The 10,009-nt window shown below is 50.6% G+C and overlaps 1 protein-coding gene across 1 annotated transcript; it reads right to left on the reverse strand.

The window, feature by feature from the left end:
• Positions 1-673: 673 nt before the first annotated feature.
• Positions 674-9,098, reverse strand: SLITRK3 (SLIT and NTRK like family member 3). Its single transcript, XM_061634494.1, has 2 exons — positions 8,721-9,098; positions 674-4,069 (listed from the first exon to the last, which is right to left on the reverse strand). The coding sequence occupies exon 2, from the start codon at positions 4,047-4,049 to the stop codon at positions 1,146-1,148; it is 2,904 nt and encodes a 967-aa protein (XP_061490478.1). The 5' UTR covers positions 4,050-4,069; positions 8,721-9,098; the 3' UTR covers positions 674-1,145.
• Positions 9,099-10,009: the final 911 nt, after the last annotated feature.

The following is a 10,009-nucleotide window of genomic DNA, read 5'->3' on the forward strand; positions in this document are numbered from 1 at the left end:
TGGGACTTATTCCCATGTAGAGGCATATAGGATTGCAGCCTAAAAGTGCTTCATCTATGATAGGTACCAAGTAAGCTTCCCCCCTTTCCAATGCCTTTATTATGTCAGAATCTCTTTTAATTAGAAGTGTAGCTGTCCTCCAGAAAGGAACTTAATCAATGGTAATGACCTTTCCTTTCATGTAGGACAGCCACGCAAGGGGGGGGGGCTGCTCTATGCGAACAATAAGGCTGTGGCTTCCCTTCTGCAAATAGAAGGGAAATTACTGTGGTACCCTGACATCGTGGGTGGGCAGGGGAGTGGACTTGCCGAAGAAGTGCAGGCAAATTGGAATGGCAAGGAAGCTGAACGGAGAGGGTTGAGGATTCGGAGCTGAGTATAGCATTTGGACCTGTGCGCATGTACGTGAGAGAGAGAGAGACAGAAAGAGAGGGAGGCAAGAAGCCAAGAGAGTAAGGACATTTGGAAAAAGACCCTCCCCTCCTGCAGTTTTCGGACATGCAGCAAACTGCATTTTTGTTGTTGTTGGTGATGATGATGATGTTCTTCCCCCTCACACACACCTTTGTTTTCTTTGAAATAAATGTACAGACTCTGTGCCATGATGAGGGAAAGAATAAACAAAGCCACTATAGATGTCTCTTTCTAAAAAAAAAAAAAAAATCCACCTCCCTCCCCTAAATGTAAAAAAGAAAGAACGGAACAGAATGTTTTCTTTTGTTTTGAGGAAAAAAAAAAACAGAAAAAAAGCCTGCAAGAGAGAGAGAGAGAGAGTGTAGAGTGACACACATAGAATTTACTTTGTCAGGACTGAGGCAAAGAACCCCCATGATACTAATTATAATAATATTCTTATACCTTAGACAACATGGCACAGTCAAAGTCTCCATTTTTCAGTATAAAAAAATAATGATTGATTAACATCTGCTGGCAAAAGTCTGCAAAGGCACTTTATCGATTCATGAGCATCTGAGTAGGGCCTTCCCTCCAAACCATCGTCTGGCAGGGGGAAAGCGCAGAGCGGTATCCTCTAGTATCAGCATGCGGTGGGTTTTGGGAAGGGGGGAGCAGAGGATGGGGACTTGGAGGGCTGGGCGCTGTGGCTGGGGGTGGGTCTGGGATTTGGCTGTGAAAGCTAGACATTTTCAAAACCTATAAGTGGTCTTCTCCAGGACTTCGAGGTAATCCGGCTTGGTTTGGAGTTTGGCCCTTAACTCGAGGTATTCGCTTTGGGGGGTTTGGTGGTGGTCTGGGAAGCCCTTACCAGCCGAGAAGAGGAGGGTTTCTTTCAGTCTGGCGTCCTGCTGCAGGTCTGGGTATTGCATGCCAGGGGGGTGCACGTGCAGTTCCTTTAATTTGGGCACTGTACCATAGAGGCAGTCCACAAAGCCCACTGTGCACGGAGGGGCTAAGGGCGGCCTGTCCCTGCTGTCTAGAACAGCACCACTAGGGGGGAATAGCACCACCCCACCGTTCTTCTCATGATGGAAGACAGGCGGCACCAGTGCTAGCTCCCCCATGAGAGGCAGTCCCCCGCCAATTCCCCCTCCGGGGGGATGGGAGTGCGGGTGATGGTTGGTGGTCACTATGGTGTTGAGCTGCGAGCTGGACACAGCCAGGCTCCACTCCTTCTCCTTCTCCAGCAAGGTCCTGTAGCAGCTACTGCTCCCACTGTCCTTAGTGGGATCGGCAAACTGTTCCCCTGCACAGACACCACCTCCACCACCTCCACCTCCTCCTCCTCCCAAAAGTATGTCCCCAGGTTGCCCAGGCTCCCCTGACACCACTTCATCCTCCTCGCGGGGCTTGTAGATGGGGTTGTTGCACATCTGGGTCACTGGGTGTGGGATGTAGTCATACACGTGGCCCACTGGGGGGGCCTTCTCCGGGGACGCACTGATTCCCCCGCCTCCTCCACCTCCTCCTTCCTCAAAGAGATGGTGGCATTGCATTTGGATGCCTGTTAAGTCGAGGGTCTCCTGCCGCTGCTTGTTCCGGAAGGGTAGCTTCTTGCGCCGTCGGCGTAGGACAAAGGCAAAAAGGCCCGCAGCAATGAAGACTGCAGAAAAGAACAGTACGAGTAGACTGAGGATGAGCACGGAGAGTGGTACTGGGCCTCCTCCAGCCGGGGGGAGCTCATAGGGTGACGGACTGGTGGGGCTAGGGTGACCCCAGGCTGGTGGGGCTGCTGAGGCAGCAGCAGCATGCAACATCTCGGGGCACAGCACTTCCAGCTCCACGGAGCGGATATCTCTGTTGGTGAGGTTCTCTGGGCTGGCACAAAGGACATCGCCCATCACAATGACGGAGCTAATGGTCTCGATCCACTGCTTGAGAGGCACCAGATCACACGTGCAATCCCACGGGTTGAGCTTTAGGTCAATTTGTACAATGGCACTGAGGTGCTCCAGCACACCAGCCACAGGCAAGTACAGGAATTTGTTGTTCTTCAGGTTGAGCCTGGTCAGTGAGGTGCCTGCAAAGGCATCAGTAGGCAGGTTCCTCAGGAGATTGTCATTGAGGAAGAGCAACTTCAGATTGGGCATGAGACTGAAGGCGGCGGGCTGAATCTCCCTGACCTGGTTGTACTCAAAATACAGGTAATGCAGACTCTGCAAACCCCTGAACATGCCTGGGGTCAGCCTCTCAATGTCATTGCCATTCAGATACAGACTCTTCAGGTTGGGCAGGTTAACAAAAGCCCCGTCCTGCACATAGGAGATCCGGTTGTTCCCCAGATGCAGGAGATCCAAGGAAGAAAAGTTCCAGAAATCTGAACGGTAAATTTTCTGTATCAAATTTCCACTCAGCACCAGCTTCTTCGCATTGACAGGTCTGGGCAGGAGCTCTGAAATATTGTGGAACCCTCTTTCTTTGCAGTTGACTGTCAGGCCCAAATCGTTGATGTGCAAACTACAGGAGCAGCCGGTAGGGCATATGATGGGGATTGGGGGCCTTGTCTGGTAACCAGCAATTGGAGGCTGGTTCGGCGCAGGGTATAGGCCTCGAGGAGTAGGGGGTGGTTTGTGTGCCCTGGGCTGTTTCGTGGGTCTGGGCTGCTTAATGGAGGTTTTGTATTCGACAGAGGAAGCAGTGAAATGGAAAGAGGACAACATGGAAGAAGGCTTAGTAGGCCATGCATTCTCCTTGCTTGAGGGCAACTGAGGGGCACCAATGCTGACCAGCTCTGAGTCAGACAGCACTGGACAGAGTTTACTTCTCTTAATTTCCCTCAGGTCCTTACCATGGAAGTGGAAAGGGGTCTCACAGGTTATGTCTCCCACAAGGGCAGTGTAAGGGATGCGCTCCAGCCAGCTCTTCAGCTGAACAATATCACAAGTACAGTTCCAAGGGTTCTCTTCCAACTGGATCTCCATCAGGCTCCTGCCAATATGGTCCAACATCCCTCGGTAGGAAAGCACTTTCAGCCTGTTTCCACGTAAGTCCAAGTGAGTTAAGGACACCGACTTAAACAAATTGGTGGGAAGAATGGGGATAAGGTTGTCGTTCAAGATCAGGACCCGAAGTTTGCTCAGATTTCGAAATGCCCCACTTTCAATCCGCTTAATGACATTGTAATCTGCCTGCAGATATTCCAGACTTTCCAAACCCAGGAAAGTATCGTTTCTGAAAATGTCTAATTTATTCTCATGCAAGTACAACCTCTTCAGGATTTTAAGCCCATTAAAGGCTCCCGTCTGAATGTCTTGTAGTGCGTTGTTCCCAAGGTTAATAGAAACAGCATTGTTCAAGTGGAGAAAACTGTTGGTGTATAATCTCCGCATGGAGTTTCTCTGCAGGTAAAGTTTGAAAGGTCTCGACCAGGATTCCGTTATCTGACTAATATTTATAAATCCCTTGTTGTCGCAGTGTATATGAAAAAGGCTTTCTTTGACTTCACAGTAACAGGGATCGAAGCAAGGCTCCTCAATTTCCTCCGAGTCCTCTATCAAAGGGATGGGGGTAGTCCATGCTACGGCAATTGTGCTTAGAAGAATAATCCACAACATCCTCCTTTTACGGGGCAGATCTGCCGTTGGAGACTTCATGGTTGCGATGGATTACAAAACTGAAAAAGAAATTAAAAGACAAATGGATTACAGTAGATCAGCATTTTATCAGGCTATTTTTATACAGAGATATATCTATACATAAACTATCTGATGGGGTTTTATGAGGTTGTTTGAAAGTTCATTCAAAAAAGCAATCTCTAGTGTTGCTATTCAGAACCTTCCCTGGTTTTTGACTTGAGTGATATTGAAACATTTAATCATGCGCTGGCCTTCTTTTCTTCCCCATCCCACCCACCCCTCTTATAGGATGTTTAGTGAATGACACCATCATGAAAAGCAGCAAATGAACCTACAGGGCCTACATTGTAAACATTTTTTTCAACCCAGAGACAAGCAATGTTTAGGAAGCATGTGGACACAATCTCAGTCTTACCTCGACACCTGCACCAATTACAAGAGAAAGGAGATGAGGCAGAGGGTAGAGATTTTTATCTGGCACAGATACAGGTACAGTCATACACACATACATTTAACTTGGAAGTTATTCGATCTCAGTGGCGGCATACCCCGCTTGCCTAATTGTATGATGCAGCCGTTATTTAAGGAAATGGGGACGAACAAGGTCCCAATATCCTTGTTCCATGTAGAAATATCCATAACTGAAATTTTATCACTATACATGAGTGAGTTGCAATGCTCGCCTCAAAATAGGGAAGAAGAAAAAACAAAGAAAACAAACAAATGCCTCTTCTCTCCCAAGCACACAAAATGGATTAACATGACTGGTATAGTATCTGATAAATGCATACTCCATATTAGTCATTTCAGCTGATTAAAGCATTTAGAGATGATTAATCTTTGGGAGACACATGCCTCTCCCATCCAGAGAAACAAGGGGGAAGTGACAGTGGAGGGCCAAGGATTGAAAGGACTGGTGATGGAGCAGAGCGGCAGTGGTGACGGTGGGGGCTTTGAATTTGGTGTCTTGTGCCTGTAGGACCATCCAAGGATGATCCACCAGGAGAAAGGAAGAGATGGGAGAAAGAGCAAAAGTAAGGGAAAAAATACCTTTACACATAGCAAAGGCAAAATAACACTTGCTTTACAGTAACAGCTCACAAAAGAATCCACTTGGAGAGACAACTGGATTCCCACGACCTACAACCTCCTCTGCTGGGGTGGTGGTGGGGGTCTTTCATCTTCTTGACTCCATCCCCCAGGTCATTCCAACACAGAAGAATAAATCACTGTTAAAGACTATGAATCCTGACAACGATGGCTTTACAGCTCTGTTTGCGGCTGCCCATTCAAACGTTTTGCCAGAGTCCTGGTATTTAGTTCTGTTCTCTTCCTAGCAAAGGAGCTGTACAGATATGGATTATCTTCCACTCTCTCACCCCCCTCCCCAACACACCCATGCAGGGGAAGGGAATTCCTACTTCCCCATTAGGCAAAAAGAAAATCCTTAATAGCAAAAGAACCTAGTTAGGAAAAAGAAATGGGGGGATAGGAGTATTTTTTTTAAAAAAAATCAAACCAGGGATCAATTACAAAGGAAAGAAATTGGGGGACCCATGGGAAGGAAAATGCCAGATACAATTTGAATGAGGAAAGAGGAAGGAGAGAGATCTTATTTTGCTCTTTGTCTGGCTGTTTGGAATAGATAGATAGACAGATAAAAAGGCAAGCTGCTTAAGTTCTTTTTCTCTCTTCTGCATTAAAAAAGAAAGAGATGCTGTACCCAGGCAGAAAGGGGGGGGAGGGAAAGAGACTGAGAGATCCAGAAAGAGCTTGTACTTACCGGGTTGAAGAAGGAGAGATCTGTTTTAGCACATTTGGAGCGAGATAAAAAAATAGCCAAACCCACTTGGAAATGTATATATATATATATATGTATATATATATATATATATCTACATATATAATTTTCAAAGGCTTTTAAAAATAAAATAAGGATCGCTGGTTTCTCTCTCTGTGTTCTGGTTCTATACTCCTGCTGAGGGCTGAAGCAAAAGGAAAGGGGGGGGGAAGAGAAGCAAGCAAAGATGCAACGTGCTAGGAATGCAATGAGGTTCTTTAGGATGCAGAGATGCTGCTTGGCACAGTCAATGGAGGAGGGAGGCAAAGGGGGCTGCTGCAGGCTCCGAGATCTGCTGCTCCCACTGCTGCTGCCTTCTCTGGGTACCACCAGCTCATCCTGGAGGAAGGAGAGAGGGAAGGTCTACGGCAGGAGACTCAGGCTGGAGCTTCTCTTTCTTTCACTCCTTCTTTCCTTTCGTATGTGTGTGTGTGTGTGCGTGCGTGCGTGCGTGAGTGCGCTGTTGCCCCTGGATCAGGCTTCCTCCCCTCTCCAATGTCATGAATCCAAGCTTGGAGAAAGGGGAACAAATGTAGGAGGATGCTCTTGGCACTAGGTGCGGGGGGGGGTGGAGGCACGCCTGGGAAGCCCTGACTATACAGGGTTTGCTTCTCCACCCCTCTTTCCTGTTTCTCTCTTTTGTAAGGAGGAGGCAGAGGAGGAGGAAGAAGAAGATGAGTTATTTGGGGGAACAGGAGCGGGGGAATCCGAGATGATTGAGAAAGGAGGAGAGGCCACAAGAGGAGCAATCCCAGTGATGGTGGGTGGTGGTCTCCTGCTTGCCCGCCCCCTCTGGGGGGGGGAAGTCTATACAGGAGAAAAGAATAACAACAGAGGAATGTCCCCTGGGCCACCAAGTGTGCCAATTCCAGCAAATCCTTGAGAGCTACAGCCATTAAGGGGAGAGGATCTACCCACCCCTCTCCCACAGAGCCAAGAAGGATCCTCCTTGCACTGCTGGCTTCCAAGGGACAATGCTCCCTTTAGACCTCCCCAGCCTTCCCTGCAGTTCTCCATCAAACCTAAACCTGTCCCAGCAGCAGAGGTAAAGGAAAGGGCAGCTGGGGGGAACTTGGAGAATATCCTCACCCTCTTCCTTTCCCATCCTCCCCCCTTGTCTTTCTACTCTTCCCCCCCCACCCCGTGGCAGCTGAAGAAGGCTTCAGTCCACCCCTACAACATCCAACAGGCGCTTATTTCTTTCCAGCTTCCCTCCGCCCTCCCCTCCTCTCTAAAGCTCCTAGCCAAGTGTTGGAGCCACAAGGGACCATTCTGCATCTTTTCTTTCCAGTGAGGGGGAGGGGAAAAAAGAGGGGCAGGATTTGACCCCTTCATTGCCACCACCCTCTCCTCATTTCACCTGCCTCTCCTTCTCCCCCCCCATTTTATTTCACTTTCTCTCTCCCCAGCCCCACTATCGGCTTTGATCTGCTGTCTGATTCAAGAGAAGAAAAACCTATGCCCCAGTTTCTGCCTGGATCCAAGATAAAAGACACACACACACACACATGCAAAAAAAAAATCTTAAAGGGTAAGCGGAGTCAACTCTCTTTCTGAAGAAAGGAGGGAGGAAAGGGTTAAAAAAGAACATACTTGGGGGACCACAGAGAACAATGATTCCTGTCTACTCTAGAGCGCAGAAAAAGATTCCCTAACACAGGAACCTCCCATGCTAATAGATGCAATGGAAGGCTGCTACTTAGTTTTCCCAGGACTAACTTGATAGTGTTTTCCTCAAGTTCCCTTGAAGCTGATGGGTTGCTTGGGCCCCCTTTCCTATTGCCTTCAAAGTCTCTCTCTCTCTCTCTCTCTCTCTCTCTCTCTCTCTCTCTCACACACACACACACACACACACACACACACACACACACCTCTCAGAAACCAGGCACTTGCTAAAGGAATACCTCCAGATTTTATTGTATTTTTAAATGTCTTTTGTAAATCTACTTCACTTAGGGAAGGGATGGAGGGATGGGGTTGTCACGTCGGGTTTGGACGGCTCCTTCCTGATCTTTGCCTCGAGGAAGGTGTGTGCGTGTGTGGGTGGGGGAGTTGGGGCTGGCAGGCCGCAGGTTTAGATGTCCCTTGGCGACAGCAGAGCGCCCGCTTTTCCCTGGAAGGAACACACCATCCTCCTCCTCAACTCCCCTCCACCCTCGCCCACCACCACCACCACCAGCAGCAGCAGCTGGAACGGGATTCTGCTACAAACATGAGTGGCGAGTTAGAGATCGGCGAGGTCGCCAAGGGACCAGAGAACGCACCGTGCCTCTTCGCCTCAACTCCGGTTCTGTTAGGAAACCCCGACAAGGGACCACCCGAGACTCTCCCCCTCCCCACGCACAGCCCGCAACCACCTTGACCTATCTCCCGTCGCCGGCAGCGCGGCCGCTGGCAATAACAAGTCCTCTGGCAACATGGAAGCGGGTCTCCTCGTTCATTACGGTTAACGGATAACAGTGCAAAGCCCGCGGATCGCGGGGGCGGGGGATCCGTGGGATGTTTGCGGAGTCGGGGGCGGGGGAGGAGATCAAAGGAAGACTCTACAGCAATGGGGGGAAAGTGGGACTATAAATATAAATGAGAACATCGGTTCGTCATTATTATAAGGTTCTTTCTTCCGGATCCTTCTTGGAGGCTTGCTTTCCAAATACAACCCAGCAACGTCAAAATAATGAAAAGAATAAAAATGTATCCACATCTCATTTTACTCTCTCTCTCTCTCTCTCTCTCTCTCTCTCTCACACACACACACACACAGAGGCAAAAATCCCGCAATCGTCCCTCATTCCTCGGCCAGGCCGCGGGGCGCGCGCGTGAAGGAGCCAAACAGGAAGGGCAGGAAATACCTAAGGTCCACGCCGGGTTGGCGGCGAGGCGGAGCTCACTGCTGGGTCTCCCCAGGTGGCGCGGCTTTGCAAGCCAAGGACGAAGCTCTTTCCTTCCGTCCTCCACGCCATCCCGAAGCGGCTGCGGCTCGTGAAGCCCGACAGCGGGCCGCGGAGCGTGTCCCGGGTCCATGTCAGCCTTGCTGACCCGCCGCCTCCATTTCAGCCGCGCCGCGCGGTCGCTGAGATTGTCTCTCTCGCACACACTCGCACCCCCCTCGTCAGCCCAACGCGGCGGCTTGGTCGCTGTAATCCTTTAGTCGAGGCTGGTGTCTCGCGGCTGCGGCGGCGGCTGCTTCTCGAAACGTCGCGGAGAGGCGGCGGGAAGAGAGCAGGGCAAAGGGGAGCCGCATCAGAGACCGGAGCGCTGGGTGCGCATCAGCCAAGCAGGGCATGGCGCCTCCGAGGCGAAAGCGCACCGCCTCGCGCCCTGCCCTGCCCACCACGGCGTTGCTGCTGCTGCTGCTGCCGCCGCCGCCGCCACCTTACGTTTCCAAGGGCAATCGCGTGGCGCCCTCCGAAGCGGCAGGAAGGAGGTTTGGGCGAGCCGGATCCCGCGGACTGGATGGCCTGGTGCATCTGGACGCCTGGCTTTCTCCACCTCGCTCTTTCTTCGGCGAGGAAGGGAACCTCAGCCGGGAGCCTTCTGGAGTCCACCGGAGGTGGGACATCAGCCTTCAGTGCCTTGCCTGCTTGTATCCTTTTCTTGCCCAATGCATCGAGAGAGGGGGGGTACTGGTGGGCGGATCCCTTGTGTGGTGCCAAGGGAGAGCGAGGCGCAAAGGACAGATCAGGGCAGCTACGGATCCCAGCCTCAGGCTGGCAACTACATGGCACGAAGGAGGTGGGTGGGTGAGGATAAAAAGGACATATCCAGGTTCTTAAAAAAACAAAAAGCTGGCTTTGGAGAGGGAGGGGGCGAAGGGAAGTCTGCCGTTTTGGAGATCTGCTGCGGACCAGTTGTGCAGATAAGTCAGAGTTCCTAGAAACCAGAGTTGGTTCTCTGGCTATTGTGGTCGAGGAATGGGAGGACTCAGAGGACTTCCGGAAGTCGGGGAGCCGTGAGAGACAGCCAAGTGGAGCCACCTTCAGCCCACCAGAAGTGCCACTTGATGATGATCCGGCATGAAAATCACAGACCCTGGCAGCAATGAGAAAAAGGGGCTCTGCTTTTATCTGCATTGCATAGGGTGTGTTGATCTGCCTACACAGGAAGCTGCCTTGCACCAATTGAGGCCACTGTTCCATAC

Source organism: Rhineura floridana, chromosome 7 (genome assembly GCF_030035675.1).
Source record: "Rhineura floridana isolate rRhiFlo1 chromosome 7, rRhiFlo1.hap2, whole genome shotgun sequence".
In the NCBI taxonomy this organism is placed as follows: domain Eukaryota; kingdom Metazoa; phylum Chordata; class Lepidosauria; order Squamata; family Rhineuridae; genus Rhineura; species Rhineura floridana.